Source organism: Macadamia integrifolia, chromosome 7, assembly GCF_013358625.1.
Source record: "Macadamia integrifolia cultivar HAES 741 chromosome 7, SCU_Mint_v3, whole genome shotgun sequence".
NCBI classification, from domain to species: Eukaryota; Viridiplantae; Streptophyta; class Magnoliopsida; order Proteales; family Proteaceae; genus Macadamia; species Macadamia integrifolia.
The window spans coordinates 7,443,773-7,466,019 of NC_056563.1; the positions used below are offsets into that span (position 1 = coordinate 7,443,773).

At 37.8% G+C, this 22,247-nt stretch overlaps 3 protein-coding genes across 5 annotated transcripts in view; 2 read left to right on the forward strand and 1 right to left on the reverse strand.

Moving 5' to 3' along the window:
* Positions 1 to 2,104, forward strand: part of LOC122083758 (molybdopterin synthase catalytic subunit) — a 16,461-nt gene extending 14,357 nt beyond the window's left edge. Inside the window, exons 1-2 of one of the 2 annotated variants that reach the window (XM_042651649.1) lie at positions 970 to 1,069; positions 1,341 to 2,104. In XM_042651649.1, coding sequence (XP_042507583.1) covers positions 1,352 to 1,963 — 612 coding nt within the window. In that variant the 5' untranslated portion in view covers positions 970 to 1,069; positions 1,341 to 1,351 and the 3' untranslated portion in view covers positions 1,964 to 2,104. Of the gene's footprint in view, positions 1 to 969; positions 1,070 to 1,340 lie in introns of those variants that run through there. The other variant, XM_042651648.1, reaches the window with a different exon arrangement.
* A 1,959-nt stretch (positions 2,105 to 4,063) lies between these two features.
* Positions 4,064 to 16,817, reverse strand: LOC122085191 (probable plastid-lipid-associated protein 4, chloroplastic). Of its 2 annotated transcripts, XM_042653653.1 has the most exons (6): positions 16,321 to 16,815; positions 12,981 to 13,094; positions 10,629 to 10,724; positions 7,370 to 7,444; positions 5,319 to 5,395; positions 4,064 to 4,605 (listed from the first exon to the last, which is right to left on the reverse strand). In XM_042653653.1, exons 1-6 carry the CDS (start codon positions 16,639 to 16,641, stop codon positions 4,533 to 4,535), a joined length of 756 nt encoding a protein of 251 aa, XP_042509587.1. In that variant the 5' UTR covers positions 16,642 to 16,815; the 3' UTR covers positions 4,064 to 4,532. The 2 variants fall into 2 exon arrangements, with proteins under 2 accessions (XP_042509587.1, XP_042509588.1); XM_042653654.1 differs by lacking the exon at positions 7,370 to 7,444 and having other exon boundaries at positions 16,321 to 16,817.
* Positions 16,818 to 19,015: 2,198 nt separating this feature from the next.
* On the forward strand, positions 19,016 to 21,515 carry LOC122085081 (phosphatidylinositol 4-phosphate 5-kinase 5-like). Its single transcript, XM_042653522.1, has 3 exons — positions 19,016 to 20,087; positions 20,816 to 21,044; positions 21,140 to 21,515. The coding sequence occupies exons 1-3, from the start codon at positions 19,234 to 19,236 to the stop codon at positions 21,302 to 21,304; spliced, it is 1,248 nt and encodes a 415-aa protein (XP_042509456.1). The 5' UTR covers positions 19,016 to 19,233; the 3' UTR covers positions 21,305 to 21,515.
* The last annotated feature ends 732 nt before the right edge of the window (positions 21,516 to 22,247 follow it).

Consider the following 22,247-nt stretch of genomic DNA (forward strand, 5'->3'; position numbering starts at 1 on the left):
CCCCCCCCCCCCCTTTTCCCTTGTATATTCTTCCTCTCTTGGTAATGAATTATGTATTCATCCAAAAAAAAAAAGGATACCCATTCGTTCAGGTGTAAATACCAACTTGATTGCTTCCAAGACTTCATGTCTTCAACTCCTGATGCCTTTAGGTTTTGATGAAGCTTTTCATTGTAAATCTTTAAGCTTGACTTTTCTCATGAGTGGTGCTTGCTGAACAAATGATGAATCTCTTTGAACTTCTTCACAGCATGGGATCGATTGGTCCTCTCAATGCTCATACACATTAGAAATCCTGTGAACCATCATCTAAATGTTTTCATCACCAAACAAGGGGCATGAACCCATGGTTCAACTCTGTCCTTTGATAAAAAATATACATTATCCTGTTCCACCAGATGGAATTTGTGCTAGCAATTCTAATCTTTCTTGTGGTGCTTATTTATCACATTCTTTGTTCTTTGTGTAAGTTACTTTTCATGTTAAAACTGAGAGATTTTTGATAGTTTACTGTCAATAAATTTTATTCTTTTTATTCCTGAAATTTTCCCAATTTACATACTGTCAATCTAAATCACGACTTATTTTGTAACATCATCATATTGATGGGTTGATCATTAGTTATGGCATTACTATGTTTGCAACACTTTTCTGGCTTGACCAATCAAAACATGTATTCTTTCAGGTCCTTCCTGCCCTTTGTCAGACCTTCACTTCCTTTTTAGCAAGGGTGTTTTGGCCTTTTATTTAATAACATATCCACTAAAAACCCCAAACAGCCCCCCAACCCCCCCAAAAAAAAAAAAAAAGAACTAATTTTCGTTTAACTCTTGCTTCTACTCTTTTTGACATATTTTAATATAGATTGTATTTTCATCATTGAGCTCCTTGTTTAAGTTGAACACATCTTAAACCAATTTATACTTTCCACAAGTTTTTTTTTTGATAGATGGCTTGGGGTGGGGTTGGGAAGATAACATCCAGGAGAGTTCGAGCCTCCTGGTGAGCGTGGGCTTTACACACCACAGCTGCACCAACTGCGTTAAGCAGTTGCCGTTCTTTCCACAAGGTTTTTCTTTAGTGATTAATAAAATTATGGGTTTTCATTTTCGTCTTTGCAATACCGATGATGAATGCTGAGTACATGTGACGCTTGAACCGCTTTGTGCTGTATGTTTATGTGTGCTGCATTTGGATCCGATTGGTAACTTAAAATTTGATGTCCTTACTGGTTTGTAAATTTGAAACCGTTTCTTGTGTTTGGTTTTAGTTTTTATTTGGTCTTATGATATAACTAATGGAGAAAGGAATATTAATATTTCATTTAAACTCTTTTCTAGGGGAAAGTTGAATGAAGATGGCTGATGAAGAGAAAACCCTAATTGAGATATTAGAGGAGTTTATCCCTATTGACCTTGCCAAATACATAAATTTTGTCCATAGCCCGAAGTCTGGTGCCATTGCTACCTTCTCTGGTACAACACGAGACACATTTGAAGGTAAAGCCGTTGTAGAACTAAGGTATGAGGCATATGTACCGATGGCAATACGCTGCATTAAATCCATATGTTTGTCTGCTCGATCATCATGGTCTCTTGATTCCATTGCTGTCGCTCATCGTCTGGGACCAGTTCCTGTGGGAGAAACTAGTGTTTTTGTTGCAATATCAGCCGTCCATAGAGCTGATGCCCTGGATGCATGTAAGTATCTGATTGATGAGATCAAGGCATTGGTTCCAATTTGGAAGAAAGAGGTCTATTCAAATGGAGAAGTTTGGAAGGAAAATTCGGAGTTTTTAGAGAGGAAATCAAAATTTGGGACTCTACCGGATCATGGTAGTGGGTGTTGCCAGGTTAAGGTTAAAGTAGAGGCACAGAACGCCAAGAGTTGTTGTGGAAGTAAGGTTAAAGTGGGAGCTGAAGGAGCTCCTGAGCATGTTGGTACAGAAAATGGAGAGAATTGAAGAGAATGGATGATGCTGCATTGACATGTTTCAGAATCTTTTCACTATTTAAATCCCATTTACAGAGGTTACTATTAAGTAACATTGGAAATATATTTAAACAGAGCAAAATGTCTCCACACTTATGGCAATATTTCTACAGGTTCACTTGTCATTCCCCCTCCACCCCCCCCCCCCCCCCCCCGGGACCGTGGGTGTCTATTTGTTTCTCAGAATTTCAAATCTATTGTTTTTGTTTGCGAATATTTATGGACACAATATATACAGATTTATACTGTTCAAAAGTTTAAAACGGCTATTGAAAATCATGGTTCGGGTTTGAACTCTGTAAGAAGGATTAGCCATTTTCAAGATGAACCAGTTTTCTTGGTTGGCCCTTAAAATTCTGCGAACAGAACAATCAAAATCCAGTATTTATGCAAGGAATGGGCTAGTTCTGTGGAGCACTTACGCTCTCAGGAGGTCTCTGTTTCGAGCCTCCTGTTCCTCATCTATTCCCCCCCCCCCCTTTGTACAACAATTTGGCCTTTTCCCAACTAAATGGGATTAGCATGTCTTTTCTTGCAACATCCTTCTTTGCCCTCCAAACAACTTTGTTTGAGGTCAAATTAGAGTCAAGACCTAGCTTTGTATGTCTTTTCTTACAACATGGTCATTTTAGGCCTACCCTTTGTAATATCAATAACAAAAATCCAATATTTATGCGACATGTTGTACAAATTCACAAGATCTTCTTTTCACTGTGAAACTTGGAAAAAGCAGTGAGACTTGAGTCTTGAAAATGCATGTAAGTCTTTGCTGGAGATAGTGTTGAACTCATTGGGAAAAGCAGCTGAAAATTGAATTTAGTTCTTTAATCTCATTAAATTTAGAGCCAGTATTCCTCCACATGAAAAAACAGAGGTGGTCAGCTTAGAAAACCTCTCCAGATGTGTCAATTTAGGATTTTTTTTTTTTTTGCAATAATTAGGCTATGTTTGGTGTGATTTATTGAAATGCATTATCGACCAAGAATATATACAAACGTAGCCAAAGACACGATCTTACAATCAATATGAGGATCATGATCGGTTGGACGTACTGTCAAATTTGCACTAGTATTGGCATTAGTTGGGATCTTTCTAATAATACTACACAAAGTCATCAACCTGAGAGTGTAAAAACATCAGGCATACCAACCAGTCTATACTGGTATCAGTCGGGATCGATCCAAATGTGTTCTAGGTCTTTAAATGGTTGAATAAACTCATACATGTGCTGGTAGTTTTCTTTTAAGCGATGTTTGTCTGATGGAAAAAGTAGGATGTGAATAAGGGATGAGATACTTCGAAGATTTTCCATAAAATTCTTAAAACCAAAGTTCTTTGGTTAGATGGTATGGTAAAGTAAAACACAACATGCATTAAATGCTAATGTCTATTTATGTGACAAGGGAATTCTCTTCTCCCACCCTTCTTCAAAGTCCTACCATATTATGTAAAATTTTATTAGAAAGGTGGATATATGAATTATATTATTATTTTATTATTCCACCGCTTCCTTTAGTATCTTTTTCTTTCCTTTCTTTTGCTCTCCCTTAACATCATTACATGCGAAGCCTACAACTTTTCTTTTCACACCCCTTTTCCCGCATAAGCAAACGGAGCTTTATATTATCAAGCATCATTTTCCTTATGATATCTCAATCCTTGTTTTCAATCATTTTTTTTAAAGCTTAATTTTTTTAATGGGCCTTTAGTTATTTCACCTCACGGTCAATCTTTGAAAGTTGAAATGTGAGCATGGACCTTTGGCCTTACTACCCATCCCAAAAATTTATGCCTCGCCTGATCTGCAACATGAGAAGTAATAGGGATGTACTGTACCTGTACATGTACATCTTCCGATGTGGGCCTGGCTGAAAACCACTGCCCAGCCCATTGACAAAGCCTGTATTAGACTGGACAGTGCTGCCACAGAAACATGGTCCAGGCTCAAATGAGGCTTAACTCAGGCTCATACCAATGACAGCCTGAAATTTCTTTTTTATCACCATGGACTGAGAAAATTAGAGTTCAATAGAGAAACAAGAAAGAGCAATCTAAATAACCCAAGCACAAAGAAACTCAATTTGCTTTTGCTACTTTCTTATGGTAATTGTCCAATATGATTCTGCTACATATATAGGCTCACGATTGTTCAGCACTCCATGATTTTCTATAAGCAATATCTTACAAATGCTTGTCAATGGCACCCTCCATTTCAGAATGAAGATTTGTATATACATAATTGTCAATATTCTGAACATTTAATTGGTCTCTTCACAAATGTGATGATATATACACAACATACCAAAGCCAGAGGCAAGCCATCTTGAAAAGGAAGAAGGAATTGTATGAAGATAGAGAAAATTCAGCACCCAAATTTTGCACTTGAAACAAAATATGACAAGAAAGCTTGTCCAGTCACCCACTTCTGTTGAAGTACAATAGACGATGTCTCCAAGCAGAAATTTAAGAAGTCACTCTCTTCTCATTCGATGGAAATATCAATCATCAAACATATATAATGCTGCAGAAGTATTCATACATCAGACAGGAACCCGATAGGATGGATCCACCATTTTCAAGATAAACAAGTTTCCTTTGTCACCCCTAGAAATTCTGCACCAATAAAGGAAACAGAAAAATGAATATATCCATAGAAAGCAAACTCTTAAGTTGCTTTATTATTTATGGGCTGCCCACTATTTCTTAGCACAGCCACTAAGAATAATCATTTACAAAGATTAGTGTGAGTTGACCATGTTTACAAACCAGAATTTGAAAGTATTCATTTTTGTCTGTAATTTTTAATCAACTACTCCCAAAGTTAAATAAGCAATTTCACTTTCCTGGCAATGCTTCAGTAGTGTTCCACCCTTATCTGTCATCTGTTTATGAAATAAAGCAATAATAGTTGAGAAAATGCCAAGACACAATCTCCACTATATTTGCAACTTGGATTCTCAAAGTAAAGATATTATTTGCTAGTTTCCACCACCACCCTCCCTTTTCAGAGTCTTAACCCCAAACCAAGGGTTTAAATTCAGGATCCATAGCAGGATCAGAATCGGCCAACCCACCCGAGTTTAGCCAAGTTTGGAAGGAAAACTTGGGGGTATCAGGTGGATGAAATCGGCCATGCTCAAACCTATATCAAATCAAATATTCAAAACAATATTTCAAGTATAGTTCCTCCCCGAGCCCTTTCCTTGGCATTCAAGGATAGATTGCATACATTTAGAGTACAGTTGCCAGCTACTGATTTGGAAAAAAGAAATGGTAAGACACATCTTCAAGATTAACAAAGAATGCACTTCATTATCTTAACTTACCGCAATTCATCATCCAAGTATGTGATTTCCAATTGACCACGATTTCTTTCAGCTCTTTCAGGTGCCTTAATAGGTATCTGAATACCATAAAATTGAAAATTAATAAATCATACAGCAATACAATATTTCTTTTTGCAAGGAAAGAAAGTATAATACTAAATTCCAGAAGGAATCAATTATACAACTATTAAAATAGTGCAGTCCTCTGAAAGGACCCTCAATATACAAATTTTTTTTTTTGGGTATAAAGGCCTAACTGGTCCTGCAGGCCCATACTGACCCCAGAACCGCACGGACTGGGTCATACCATGGTTGAATGAGAACCATTCAACTTTCACCGAAAGCAGTGAAGAGCACTAAACACCCCCGTGTGAGTGGCCCCAGGGAGGTAAGAGGAGTCGAGCTCAGAACCACACTTCCTGAGGCAAAGGACCCTTGCCAACCCGGCTACCCCCCGGGGATTCCCAATATACAAATCAATTCTGCCCATCCTTCCCATAAAAAAATTCATTCCAATCTTTACCAACCCTACAAGTCTTTTATCCCCTTACAACAACAAAATCAACCTTATCCCAACTTAATGGGGTCGGTTACATGGATCCGAGCAAGGACAAAATAGGAAAAGTAAAAGTGACAGAAAAGTAACACAATGATATCAAAAAGTTGAAACACGGCTAAATGGGGTCTGCTGTATGGATTCTTGCCCTCCAATCAGCTCTATTTAAGGTCATACTTGAGGCAAGTCCTAACTATGCATGTCTTTCCTCACTACTTCTCTTATGGTCATTTTCGGCCTACCCCTGTCTCTTTTAGGTACCTGTTTTATCCCCTTAACTATGGGAAAATAGAGAACTAATACGACATTAACTTTTGTAGTAATAATGGATTATTTGTTAATGGGTTTTAGGGGTTTTATCCAAACGGACCCTTGAGCCCTTTAGGGTTTTATTTCCAGTATAAATAAAGAGGCTTGTGTCAAGTTTAGACACAAGTCACATTCTCCCTAATTCTTCAACTTCTTTACTCTTTTTAGTTTTCCTTATCCTCAATGACTAGGATTTTCTTCTACCTCCAAAGGCATCACCACACAGCACATGGGAACATATACCAAGCTATTGAAGCCCCCCCCCCCTACTGGCCCTCCCAACCAGACCTCTACGCTGATAGAATGGAAGCAAAGAAGACCATCTAACCCTCACCACACTCAGTAACTTCCCATATGGCAGCTGCAAACTTGTACTAGCAAACAAATAATGACATGTCCTCAAGCTCAGAACATGAATATACTAATTCCTAAACCTCCAACCCCTTCTAGTGAGATTATCAGTTGTCAAACTTTTATCAAATTCCAATCAATCTGTTCTCATATAGAATGCCACACTTCAAATAATTCTGCATGGATACATGGTGTGACAGTATCTATGAAAACCCTCAGAAGCAAACCTTTTTCAAATGCAGAAAGAAAAAAAGAAGAAGAAAAAGGGGGAGGGGGGGGGGGAACCAACAAAATCACATTTCATCACAATGCTTTATTGTGATGTTTCCTCATTTAACCTAGGACCCTACATTAAGAAACTGGATTAGATATCTTAATAGGGTAAATTATTAAAAAAAAAAAAACACGAAAGAGCATAGTAATATCAAAAACAGAATTGGAAATATGCCCTTGTGCAAGAATAGGTTATTAAAATGGTGAAGCAGTACAAACAGAAGGGGAGTGCAAATATCACTATCAAATGAAAAATTATATTGCTCTTAATGTGCAGAATATATGACTAACGATACAACATATGTACAGTTGTTCATATCCACCAGAAATAGATAAATACTTGAAAGACTGCGGACTCCCATTAGACAAAATATAACAATTGAAATTGGATGAATTTACCCATTAACAAAAAGATTGGATGAATTTTAATTTCAATTACTGTTACATAAATTTCCATCAGTAGTATAGAAGGAATTACTTTCCATCTGCTTAAACCATCACCATCATACATAAAAAATTTGACAGATTAACTGATGTCAACAGTAATTTAGAAATTACTCACCAAGCCCAAAATTTTGAAATAATCAAATTTAACGGCCACCTTTTTTGTGTTAAGAGGAGTTAAATCCGCTGTGACCTACAAAAACATTGCTGTGAAGAAACTTCAAAGCATCATTGTGTACAAGTAAACTAATCATCTAAATGTCTGAAATGGAAAGCATGTAAGGCTTTTTAAAATTTCTGCATTCTCAAAAATGAACTTGTTTACATATAAGAGTAAATAAATCTAAGGGAAAGCATTCCTATGAAAGATGAATTGTAAAATTATGCAATTACACAGGACTTGAATCAGCAAAAACATTGGACCCCGAGTCCCTTCCAGAATCCCGTTAATAATGTGAGTTTATGTAATAGGGGTACTGAACTGTTTTACGTTATATTGTCCTCAGTTGTATTTTCCTTTCTCCCTTTTACCTCCCTAGGGAGGACTATGTAATTTCCCTATTTTAGTTTGAACTTAATATAGGTGGGAAGAGCTAGTAGATCTCCCGATTTGCCCTCATCTCTTTCTTTCTTCTCTCAACTTTTCTTCTTCCTTCCTTTCTCCTCTCTTTCTCCTACATCTCTAACCCTAATCTCTGTAACTTCCAACTAATAATCCATCACCAACTAACAAGTCGACAAAAAAGATGTACCCAGTGCATTAGGCTCATAACTTACGCAGCCTTACCCTCGCTTTGCAGAGAGCCGGAGAGGCTTTTTCCTGAATCCATTACCAAATGGACAGAAACCCAAAATCCTGCTTATAAATTATCAATAAGCAATAAGCACCTCAAACAAGCAATCCCAAGCACCATTAGCACTGGGTAAGCTTTTCCTAGTGAGCTGAGCAAGATCTCAACAATAAAATCTCATCAGAAGCACAAAACAAAGCATAATGTCAAGCCTAGCTAAATCTTGTTCCATGCACCCACTATATCTGGGGTCATATCTTCCATTAAAACATAAGCACCTTATCTTCTCTCACTACTTCATCCCTGGCCATGTTTAGCCTTCCCCTTGCATTTTTTCCACCATCAACTTGTACCATGTTGCTATAGTCGAAGTCCCATGAAAGAAACCCAATTTCCAATTATAATATACTAGTATGACCCAGACATAGGGCAAGTCTCAAGGTGTGACGGTACTGTGACCCATCCACCTTATTCTTTGAAGCCTTAATAACATGCTTGAATTTATAATATACCTTGAGTCCTTTTTGTTGATCCTGGCCTCCACCCAACAATGATAGATATGCAATCACATAACTTCTAAAACATTTCCCAGTAAAAGCAACTTGCTAGGAATAATAGGAAAGGCTTTTCCATAATTTTAATTACTACGAGAATGACATTTTAACAGCTTACAAAAACAAATAAAAGAAGAAATTCCTACAGAAAGTGAAGTAGAAGGACATGTATAGCTACATATGGATGTTATTTGAATATAACCCCCTGCCCTAACTATTTCTTACAAGTAACAGTAGTCAATATGTGACTCTATTAGAAGCTAGACACAATTTGGATATAAGATTATTTTTAGGCATCAAGAAATAAAGATTATCCACTGTCTAACACTAGTTCTATGAGTGCTCCTCACATAAATAAACACAATTGGATGCAAAAGATTTGATTAGGAACATAGTTGTCACAGAGTTGAGCCGGACCAAAGCAGTCAAGGGGAGCAAAAATGAAGGCGGCACAAGCAAGGCGCCGCCTAGGTGACCTGATGTAGATCTATATTGAAAAAATCAAAATAGTAGCCAGTTGACAAGGATCTATACCAAAAAATTAGTTCAGATGCAATAATGAAGACTAGTAGTGGAATAAGATAGCAACTGTGGAAGAAAAACAAAATAATAACTGTGAGGGGCAAAACAGTAATTTTCTCTGCCCAAAATTAGGGTTAAGAAATTAGGCTAATAAAGCGCAAACAATATCTGATTTCAAGAGTTAACTTGAATCAACAAACATAAGCAAAACAATAACTATTTGAACACAAAACAGTAACTTTTCCAGATCTTGCGAAGGGAAGGGTAGAATTGGCATTTTGCAAATATCTCATGATCAAGCCATCAGAAAGGGCCCGAATTTGAATCTATATCCAAATTAGGGTTCTTGAATGCCTAGTCAAAATTTGAGTTTGATCAGATGGCTAAATTGCTTAATCCAAAAAAAAGTTTGACATCCAACCTTCTAGAAGACTTTAAGAAATTCAAAGAAAACTTGAAGAGCAATATTTGTTGTTGGATGAGGAAGATGATGAAAGAATAAAACTAAATATAAGGATTGCGATGGGATAGATGTGGGTGGGATGTCTATCTCAGCTTGGGCTTTTCACCCACAACTATCTCAGCTGTTGAAGATATTCTCTCTCAGAATTTTGGGAGCACAAATCTGCAATTTCATTAATAAATTCATGTACAATGTTTTAGCCCCTTACAAACTTATATAAAAGACTCAAAAAAGGCTCAAACACTAAAAAGAAAAGGTCTAACCCAACCCTTAACTAATTAGGAAACCTAAACTGACTAGGAAACTGAAATAACAAAGAAAACAGACTCAAAACATGCTAGGACTTTTATTAGGACTCCTAAAAGAAAACTTAAGACTCCAACATGGAATTAGACACAACAAACAACCAAAACATATCAAGAATAAGACTCTAATTAAACCAAAGAAGTAAATCTCGTTGTCCTACTTTCTACCCATATTTTAGGTCCATTAAAGTGGACTATTACAAAGAAAACCCATGGGACAAAAGACCTAACACCTACATAACCCAGCGCAAGGCTTATTTCTAATAAAATAAACCCTTTACGCGACTTATCTGCATCACGACCAAAGCACCAATCCAGACAAATCTGCTTAGACGCTTAGGCGACACCATGACAACTATGGTTTGGAGCAATAGGATGTAAAACATTAGACTATGCTCTCCCACCAGGAACCAAATGAATTTTTTAGTGGACAATGCTTAAGGTAATAATATTTCAAAAAAAAAAAAAAAACTCGAGCCAGATATCATAGGTATCAAAGAACTTCTATGGGATATGGTCCAAAATAATTAGAGCTCAACGAAGTTTTCCATATGAGGATAATAGAAGCATAAAATTTGGCAGACCTTAATACTATATGACTTAACTACCAGAATGTCATGATAAATGTTAAGGACTTAAACAACAGTTTCTGCTACCATAATTAACAGGTTAAAGGTCAAAAAATAGAAGTATTTAACAGAAAAAAACAACAATAAGGTCCGAAATTAATTGAAAATTCCACCTGATTAAAGAAGGGCCATGATTCCATATTCTGAGCCCTCAACGTATCCACATTAATTGCCTGGTAGTTTACTCTTGACCGTAAGAATTTGGGCCTCTGTAAAATTTGAATTAATGAGTAACAGTTCCATAAAGAATATCCATGAAAACAAAAGGAAAGAGTCATATGCCGAGTTTTTTTCAACATGTAAAAAAATGATGTTATCTAATCAGGCTAGAAACACAATTACAGCAAGAGATCATGAAGATGGGATAAGACCATAAGAGTATGAGAGGATTTACAGCAATGGTTGAAGACAGAGTCTTTCTTTCAAGTAAAAAAAAAATTGGATGTCAATATTGACCATTACCACTTTTTGTTAGAAAATTGATCTGAGGGTACTTAAACCTAGACCAAAATACAACCTAACAGAATAAAGCCTCATTAAACAATGAAAGAGAATAACACAAACAACACCAAGGATAAGCACGAAGGCAGAAAAAACTATGCAACTAGGAGAGGATTAAAAAACCATACACTGACTGCAACCAATCCAAAAAACCTATTTCCTAAATTGCATCAGCCAACTACCATAACATTCAGTTCTTGATCAGTAGAACCTGTTTCTTCCTCGAAAAATCATCAACTCTGCTTCAATTCAGGAAAAAAAAAAAAAACTGGAGAGATCCATTTCTCCTGGCTGCACGCACCTCTCATTTTCCCTTTCCATACACCCCTAATTTCATTAAATTTTTAGTCCTAACCCCGCTTTCTTGAACTTCGTTTGTTGAAACCTGCATCAAGACACACTCTTTTCAACTCCAAATGCTTCTCTAACCAATACAATAACACCTAATTGCCTGACAAATAAAACACCCGTGAACAAATTTAAGCATAACAAATTCACAATGACAGTGAAGTATCAGATATATCAAACCTCTGAACTTGTATGACATGTTATTACAAATAGCATGACAGCTACTCAAACAGACAATGCCTTGTCCTAAACGTTTGTCCCCACTCATCTATGGGTATATTTACTCTTGGGCCAGGATCGAAATATCACAGAACCAGCTAATATGTCAACTATCAGCAAATCAAGATATTAACAAGAAAATTTTAAGAAGTTCTATTTATAGACTCAGATATCAAACACATCTTCCATGTATCAGTCCGAAAAAAACAGCGACAATAATTACACATATTCTATCAAATAAGCCCTTTATCTTGCCTACATAGTTCCTCAAGAATCATCTGACATATTCCATAAACAAGAATAAAGTGAAATTAGTGGGAATTAGTGGGAGATACTAGATCACCCACACAAAGGAAAATCAATCTAGTACTTAATCCTCAATGACAAATGAAATCAATCATTAATCTGCTTTTGTAGCATTATCATCTTCAAGAACTATAAAGTATATGCCCAATTTCCTCAATCGCACATTATGTCAATCTTAAGTGCCACCATTCTTGTATTTAAATTTTACTGTCATCAACTTTTTAACAGAGTGATGATGGACTATGGCATCATTTGTGATCCCAACAGACCTTACTGCCTGGAGTTTAGAGAGAGAGAGAAAGTGAAGCCAAGATTAGAAACAGTTACCCTCTGTTGCACCATGGAGATATTTTTGTCTTATTTGGAAGGCCACAACTGTGGTCTCAAGCAAGGTTCTCCTTTTCTTGAAGAATGCTATTAGTGAAATTCTCCTTGCTGATGAGTTGGCTAGGAGGTGTGAGTAGGACTTCTTTGTACTTGGAACCTTACCCTCCTGACTAATTTCACTGGGGTGCTCTAGCTTTGGACTTTGCTATGTTGTTGTTGTTGTTGCTTTCTTCCTAGTTTTTGTTTCCTGAAGAAAGGTATGTATGTCTGTTGTTGATGTTCTATACCACGCATTAACGAGGTAGAACACAGCTAAAGGGGGTCCGCTACCTGGATCCTAGCTCTCCAATCCGCTCTATTCGAGGCCATACTGGGGACAATGCCTAATCTGTGCATGTCTTTCCTCAATACCTCTCCTATGGTCATTTTTGGCCTGCCTCTAGCTCTTTTGGATCCTTCTATCTGGATCAGGTCACTCCTCCTTACTGGTGCATCTAATGGCCTCCGTTGAACATGGTCATACCATCTCAAACGACTTTCTCGAATTGACAAACATGGTAACAAAGAAAGAAACTTTCCATATGTAACAACATACATTCCGGGGTGAGGGGGGGAAGGGGGAGACCCACAGTTACTGATTTTGCAGAAAAGGAAATGGACAGTGTTAATATATCATGCTTGCACAGTAAAAGGAATCTCAGACATTCAGTATGAGTGATCAATAACAGTTAGAATTTATAAATGGCTTGAAGTTAACATCAAACCTCAGTTTGCAGGATTGACCTCGAGGTTGTATAAATAAGCTCCCACTTTCCATTCAGCAAATCAGACTTGAGTGGCTCCTTTGTTGGACTGACTGCTTCAAGCTGACGTGCAATCTAATCATCAAAAGAAGTTCCAGAACAAAGAACAGTAATCAGGAACTAGAATGACATGATATCCTTTCAAATTAGCATGAAATACTGTACATTCTTCATTAAGTTACAAAGAAAACTCTCAAATACCTATTAACAGAAAAATAGGTGAACCGATACACCAATTAATACCACTAGAACCAGAATGTTAAGGAACCACTTCAAAGTCAAAAGAGGAACATCCCTAAACATAAGGGGTGTACACAATGCACGAGGCTCCCGCCACTACATGGTTTGGTGAGGGTCATAATGTACCTAATTAAAAATAATTCAAGGTTTGAAGAGGATGAGCCGAAGGGGGAACTTTGGAAGAGAAGTCCTGAGCTTACGACGGTGACTATTTTTGGGGTTCTTCTCTAGCATCCGATGAGAAAACGAGAGATCAAGATTCTCTGCTGTTGAGAGATGGATGTGCTGATCTGAAGATTTCAAGGTCTTGAACGCCTGCGTGGCTTTAATGAAGATCACTTGGGTGACTGAAGTCGAAAGCTAAAGTTCCTAAGATCTGAAGGTTCTGTCTGCTAGTTCTGAAGCCTTTGTCTGATAGTCTGAAGCTCTGCTGTCTGAGAGTTTGTTGCAATCTATGTTGGGATATGCTTGAGAGAAAAACAGTGTGGCTTTTAGTTGTGTTCCATCATTGTACTGTCAATGAATTACTGGACAGTTCTTTATAGAAAATTAAAAGGTGTGAGTTTTAGTCACAAAGTTTAGCTCAAGGAACTGTCTTAAGCAAGGATTTCTAGGTCCATTTCATGAATTTAAGCCCATTTCATATTAGAAGCACAACATTTCATCTCCTAGGTTACCTTTGGTAGAGAAAGTGACCTATATAGTGTTTGCGGACCACATCGATACTGTAAAAAAAAGAGCAACCCAGTGCACGAGGCTCCCGCTACTGCAGGGTCTGGAAGGGGCAAATGTACGCAGCCTTACCCCCTCCTTCACAAGAGAGGCTGTTTCCAAGGACCACACAATACAGTGTACTATTTTAATAATAAAAAAAACCAATGAAAAGATAAAAGCAAATGTTTCAAAATGGGAATTTTGAACATTATACAGTTCCTGGAACAGATTAGGTACCAGAACTGGCCCACCCATTAGTCGACAGTGCTGGATCTCAGTTTTGGAACCAATTAGCATATTGGTTTGGCTCTAGTCCTGGCGCCTTAGAACCAGAACCATTAAGGAACCGAACCAATTGCCCAAAACCGGACCAATTTACGCCCCTAATATGTCCCATCTTTATAAGGCCCTGAATGGCTAAAACCATAGTTGTCAAGGCGTCACCTAGGTAAGCACCTTGGATGCCTTGGTCACCTTGTTGGTTTAGCCTTGCTTCCAAGCCCATAAGTTTAAACAAATGGGCCTAAATAAATATAATCCCAAAACAAACATTATATAATGGTCTCTTTAAAAAAAAAAAATTCTAAATAACACATTATAAGGGAATTGGGGAGGGGACATCCGTCTCCCCTAACCTCTCCCAAGGAGGAAAACATCAACTGTGCAACAGCCAAAGAAAAAAGGCTTCATGGCTATTGGCCTCCTGGTCGGCGGCTACGGTAGCACCTTGTTCAGTGGCAACCTCCTCCACACAATGTTGATTCCTCTCCCACAGGCAACAAGTCCTGTAATTCCATCAACCCCCGCCCAATTTGTTTAAAAGCTGAAATCTGAAACACACTAATGTCCCCCTTGCAGCTGCTGGCCTGCATGTGGGGCCGGCCGCATGGGCTATTGCCTGCAAGTTCCACCTTTGCGTGGGTAAGCGTCTCCTCCTTGGAAATGATTCCAGCAACAAAATTAACCGCGAGCAGCAAGTTGGGAACTTGCTCTGATACCAAATCTAAGAAGACAAGGAAGAATTTATACCTCCTTGGGTCCCAACATTCCGGTCATGCTCTGCTCAACATTCACAGTTGCTGCTCCTCTTGGTCTGCAACTTCGGTCATTGGAAAAAAAAAAAAAAAACTGGTCTCATGTGTTTCTCAGGCAACACAATGGCTAATGGATGCTTTGTGTATATCAAGTGAGACCTGGACCCTTGTTTATGTATCCACCACCTTATTCCATCCATTGCAGAAAAAGGGGCGCAGCTACAATTCTCCAACTCCCAATGGCTATGGTTGTTACAACCCAACAGTTGTGACAATTACAACCCAATGGCTACATATTGTAGCCGTTACATTTGGAGACGTAAATGTGCTGATGCAGCAAATGGGCCACATCAGCTTACATCTTTTAGGTCTCATTATACTAACATTTGACTAATTACTACAGCAATGTTTGGTTGCAAGGGATATTTAAGGGGAAGGGGAAGGGAAGTGAAATTTTCAAACTTCAAAAATAAACTTTTATAATCATTACTCCATGTGATCCCATATGATTGTATAAACTACTTAATTTTTTTAAACCTGTTTAGTAATGATACATTTTACATGTAATTTTTATTTTACATATTATAGCAAAGGGGTTTTGGATGCAAAGTAAAGTGAAATTTAATGACCAAATATGGAATTGATATGAAGTTAATGATATAGTCACATGGGCTAATGATTACAAACATTTCATTTTTAAGTATGAAAATTGAACCTTCCCTTCCCTTTAATTCCCCTTGCAACCAAAAGGAGCCTAAAGGGCTGTTCATCTATCTCAACTCCCCATGAAAGGAAAATCAAGGAATGCAAACCAACTGAGTTGTAACAATCATACTCTCACTGTCAATATTCCACATCTTTGTCATCTAGACACAAATTATCAGATAGAATCCAAGTTCGAATGTTCATTGTTGGTCAAATCAATGGATCACTTGCCTTCTACCTTACTTCTGTTTCTAACAATCATTCTACATTATATTTGAAATTCAGAAAAAATTCTACCAATGAAAAAAAAAAAAAAAAAAATCAACTGAATTCTCGTAATCATGCCCTCATGGTCAACACTCCTCCCCATTATAATCTAGACAGAAATCACCGATAGAATCCAAATTGGATTTTTCATTGTCCACAAGCTCAAGGTGTTTATTCTTTTTCTTGTAATGCTTCGTACAAATTTTCTTTATCTTTAAATATCAGCACAAAACCGATGAAATATTGAATTAAACTCTGGGTTTCATGAGAAAACGTAAACAGTGTTACAAAATTTTATACTGGAATCCAAATTTCAATCATGCAGTGCGTCTGAAGCTTACCTCATCGACTCGTTGTTGGTCTTCAGGAGAGGCGTTAGCGCCTCGATCAAGCGGAGCAAGGGTCTCAAGAAGTTCATCCTTGAGGGTTTTAGTGTCTTTACCTTTGCTCAAGAAAGATGGAAAGAAAGAAACTCTGGTCCTCCATTTCAAAGGAGCCGTTAAGCTAGAGAGCTTGTAGTTGTCGCTTTTGCAGCTAGGATTAGCAGGGAAGCAGAAAGGGACGGATACAGAGTGAGCATGGAGGCCAGGAACGAGAGGAGGGGTTAGTTGGAGTGGTGCTGTGAGGGCGACCGAAGGAGCAATATAAGAAGATAAGGCCATGGAGAGATGATGCTTCTGTGAATAGTTTCTGTGGAGTTGGTGAAAACATTATTCACGTAATCATCGCTTGTTTTTTGGGTTCGCTTGCTCTGCTGACTGTTGCGAGCCAAGCAGACTCGGCAGAGTGAAACCTAGCGTTCTTGAGCGGGTCGAAGCACGCTCCCTCGCGGAAGTAAAGTAGAATGCCCTCCAGTGACTGCGACGTATTATAGGTTTCAGAACCGTTGAATAAGGATGTGAATTTGTAATCGAAATCGTTTATCGAAATCGAACTGATTTGTTTACATTGAAACCACAAAATCGTTTAGTAAATGGTATGATTATGGTTTCAAGTTTCAGGCAAATTAGCTAAACAGGTCGCATCGGGTCGGTTTTAACCACGGAACCCGTTGGTTTCAAACCGAATTGAAGCCGTTTAAATCGAACCGTTTAAAACCATTTAAACCAATCCAATTCGTTAATCCATATAACAATTAAATAAAGAAGGGGCAGTAATCCGTATAACAATTAACAATTAAATTAAGTGTCCATCCTGTTTTGGTATGATTTATTGCAATTCAATTCAAGTTTAAGCTTTAGATCGTGAACTTGTAATCCATATATGTTATTATATTACTATGATGAGGTGTTTTGGCTGAACCACCTGTCATTTTAATATTTTATGCTGTAGAAGGCTAGATTTGGATGTTGTATGATATTAATTCTAAATGATTGAGAATGACCATGCAAAGAAATAGCAATAGATTATCAAATTAAGACATACCATCGTTAATATAGAATCTCTTATTTGTGGTTGCCAATTATTTTTTGATAAACTTATGATCTTCAGTTTAGAGATGGTTGCAAGTTGTAACAACCGATTGTGAACCGTTTTACAAACCGTATGGAATAAACCTAAACCGTTTAAAACTGTGAAACCGACACCGTTTAAAAACCATGGAGACCGAAATTGTTTACTAAACGGTCACGGTTTCAGAAAGTGGAACTATTAAGTAAATGGTGCGGTTATGGTTTTAGTCAAATAAATGTGAACCGAACCAATCCGCACCATTTAAACCGAAACTGAACCGATTAACACCCTTACCGTTGAATGGCTACCACTTAACATATTCAAATTGACGGACTGGAGCTAACTTCTTATCACTCCCCTCCCCTGAACCACAGCGAATTATGGGGTAGTTTAGGTAATAAAGAAAATTTTTAAATGAATGAGGATGGTTGATACAATATTTAGGGGAGGGGAATGATATTTTTTGAAAAATGTAGAGAGAACTTGATATTTCGCCATAGTTTAGGAGAGGGGAGTGATATTTCCTCAAAATATAAAGGAGGTTCAAGTCAAGTTTGTTATTTTAGGGTTCCAAACAATCTAGTCATAGTGATGGCCAAGTAAATATTTTTATTCAAAATCTTGAGTATATCACCTGAGTACAAGATCTTTCAAATGTAAATATTAATTTGAGTTGATTTAATTTGTTTTCTTGTGCCGAAATGGTCAATAGCGGATGGTAGAAGAGGACCATGATAAGGAGCTCCACCATGTTATCAATCCATTTCATCCTCTGCCATGGTGATGTTCACTTCTTTGCATCTCCTTCTCAGCCGTCATCACCTATGAGTTCGGGCTCATAATCGTCGCTCCATTGTTATTGTGGTTGTTGCTACTATTATTTCTCTTTGATGGTGTAAAAATAGGGTTAGATAAAGATGATTTTTTGACCTGGAATGTTTGAATTCAATATGTAATATGGGTAAAGTGATCTTTTAAGTTTCACAAGTTTGAGTTCAATATATAATAAGGGTAAAATGGTTGAAATGTGATTGTATCAATTGCAAATTTGAGCTTCTGACTGAACGAAACGATAATGATTGCCATTCAAAGGATTCTCAGATCATTAATCGATTATTTAATTGGATCGATTAATTATTTTTTGAATAATTCAAATTTTATTTTAGATACCCTTTAACTGAATACCAATACCTCTAATTTGGATTTCAAGTGTCCATTTACATCCCTAATTCGGAGCACACAGATAGCACGGCTAGTAGAAGCTGTCGCCTGTCGGTTAAGTATCGACTCCAGCCAGATGTGGATGTGTGTTTCCTTAGGAGCAGTGTATAGATTAGCCCAACACATCATACCGCTACAACCATATCTTCTCGTCTAACGCGGGAAATCCTCTCTGTTTCAATCCAACATCTCAAAAACACACTACAAATCCAACCGTCCAATCTATGACGGCATATCTAACAACAAAACCGCTAGATTCCATCGAACGGCTGAAGTTGAATAACGTCAGTAACGTTGTGAAGATTGCTCCCCTCGGACAGAAATAAGAACAGTTTCGTTTTGGATTTTTTTTTTTTTTTTTCTGTGAGAGTTTCAGTTTCTAAATTATCATCTTCTCCTCTTCTTCCGCTTCTTGGTAACCTGCGCACCTGTGAGTCTGTGACTGATTATCCTGCGCACACCTGCCATGTCTCAGACCTTCACAAATCCAATCGTCTTGGTAAGAATCTCACGCTATAGAGATACCTTTTTGAAGGGAAAAGAAATCACAGAAGGAACAATTTCTCAAGCGATAACCAGCAATGGAAGTTCAGAAAAGCCAGGCAAAACTTACAAGAACTCAATCTTCTCTTATTCGATCTCCTTCAACTATTCGATCTTCAATCCATAATCTCTCTTTTATACGTGACGAAGAAGCTGCTGAAGAAGAAGAGAAACCCCACAAATCGATCTCAGGAGTTTCAAATCGTTTTATGAATCGTTCGAATCGTCTCATCCCTGTTCTGGGCACGGTTTTGTTGAGCTTCTCTTTTTTCTTCTTCTATTTTTATCTCAGAAGAGAAGAGATACTCAATTCGGAAAACTTGTTATTTGCTCTTGTTTTCATCGCCGTTGCGCTTTATTTTGGTGGGAAGAATAAGGGTTTCGTTATCAAGACCGCATTGTTTCTAAAACAATTCTGGGATGTGAAGAACAAGAAGTTAGAAATTTCAAAGAGAAGACATGAATCTGTTGAATGGTTTATAGGCAACGGAGGCTCTTCTTCTTTCAAGAAAGAGAAGATTGTAAGAGAAGGATTGGAGTTTTACAGTAATGGGGATTTCTATGAAGGTGAATTTCACAAAGGGAGGTGTAATGGGAGTGGTGTTTATTACTATGTTTTGAATGGGAAGTATGAGGGAGATTGGATTGATGGAAGATATGAAGGATACGGCATTGAGAACTGGGCGAGGGGAAGTAAGTACAGAGGGCAGTATAGGCAAGGTTTGAGACATGGGTATGGGGTTTACAGGTTTTACACAGGGGATAGCTATGCTGGGGAATGGTTTAATGGGCAGAGCCATGGTATGGGAGTTCAGACCTGCTCTGATGGGAGCTGTTACGTTGGTGAATTCAAGTGTGGTGTCAAGCATGGCCTTGGTTGCTACCACTTCAGGTAAAAAAGATTTGTCTTTTATTATCTTTCTTAGTACGTAAGGAACAGTGTTTGAACCCTAGTAATGTTCTGGAGTATCTGTGGGATGATGGATTTTTTTTAAGTAATAATAGTGTTTTAGCCATTACTTTGCAAGAAAATGGTGGATTGAAGACTCGAAATTTGATTCAATAGTTTTCTTGGTGTCTTATTTTGGATGAATAGTGAATTTGTATTCTTGGAGGGTTGAATGCTTCTATACTTGTGTTGCTGTGGAATTTTTATCATGTACCCTGATGGATAGAACTGTAAAATTTTTGTTCGGTAGTCAATTAGGGTTTCTCTTTGTTTTCTTGGACACCCCTGTAGTATTGTGTTTGATGTCTAATTAATTTTCTCCTTATTCTGTGCTGCATTTGGATTATTTTATGCTTTTTCTGGTTTTCTTATTGATTGATAATCAAATTATGATCTTTTGAGTTTGGAGGTGGAGAGGATTTGTTTAGTTCTTTACCTGTTACTCTTTGAAATGATATGATACAGTTTAGAGCATTGAAGAATGAGTAAAACAGTGAGGAAAGAGAAGACAGATTGATCTTCTCCTGTTAGATAGAGTTAGGGTAATTTTCAGTTTGGGGGAATGAAAAATTCAGTCTGGCACAATCTTAGTATTGTGATTCTATGAATTTAATTAAAACCAATCTGTTTTAGCATCTAATCATTGATGGCCACATCTGGTTGTGATTCAGGAATGGAGATACATATGGTGGAGAGTATTTTGGAGACAAGATCCATGGCTTTGGGGTCTATCATTTCGCCAATGGCCACTGTTATGAAGGTTCATGGCATGAAGGTCAGAAGCATGGTTTTGGTATGTACACCTTCCGAAATGGCGATGCCAGATGTGGAGAGTTGGACGCCGGTGTCCTCAAAACCTCTCTGCCCCCATTAACTGATGCAGTCCTCCGTGCAGTTCAGGTATAATCAGTTATCATTAATATCTCATTTACTGTTTTAATCTTATTTATGCTTGGGTTTCCTGCTCTTTTAAACAGTTCTGTTTGAACTTACAGTCAGCTCGAAAAGAAGCAGAGAATGCAAGTCGTCTTCCCCCAGTTGATGACCTAGTGAAAAAGGCTGTCATTACTGCAAACAGAGCTGCCACTGCTGCTAGAGTTGCAGCCATCAAAGCTGTTCAGAACAGAATAGATGGGAAATTTTGTGACATGGATATTTAAGATGCAAGTCTCCCCTTACACTGTAAATTTCCTGAGTTAATGTATTGGAGCATCCTGGGTTGGCAGAAGCTATCCCTGAGAGAGAAGAGAGAGAGAGAAAAGAGGAGGGGGGGGTTTAGTGGTAGATGTTGATCTAGTTGATCTTTACTGTAACATGTACAGAAATCCATTTGTATATCAATGAAATGAATTCTTAAGAGCTGTTCCAGTCCAAGTCTACTTCACATATCACCATTGTCTTAGGTCTTTTGCAACAATTTGGTGTCTATTATTTCAATTCTTTTCACCAATTCCATTCAAATTCAAAATGGTGCAATTCTCCAGAACTCATAAATCAATGCTTTAAGCAGAAACAGTGGCATTCTTGAAAAGAGCATTTCTGGAATTCCTTTATTCAGAATACATCTATGGGAGAGGATTTTCCACACTGCCAGCATGGGAAGAAATCTGCACGTTACCACCACTTAGTAATCATAAAAATGTATCAATTGCGGATCCAGCTCCTCTCCTTAACGTCCATTGCCCAAGTCGGCCCATAGTTACCTGGGCGAGTGCAATGTACCTTGTTCTTTGAGCCTTTGTCAGCACCTCGTTCTTCGCATCTCTCTCAAAACGTTGGATCATCGCCTCGTCACATGCGCTCGCCCAGATAACTATGGGCAAGAATTGAGCAATGGGAGCTAAGGAGAGGAGCAAAATGTAGAAACACAACCCTAAAATGATGCAAAAGGTAATGAAAAAACAAGAACAATCAATACACATAGGTTTACAAGGTTTGACAAGATTGCCTACGTCGTCGGCAATATGAGATCCTACTTCACTATCAATGGAGAATAGTTACATCGCTTGTCCCTCATACCTCTCAAGATTGCCTGCACTAGTATTCTTTGGATTAAATTGTAACGGAATATAAGACATCGAACACCAACACGAAATCTATCAA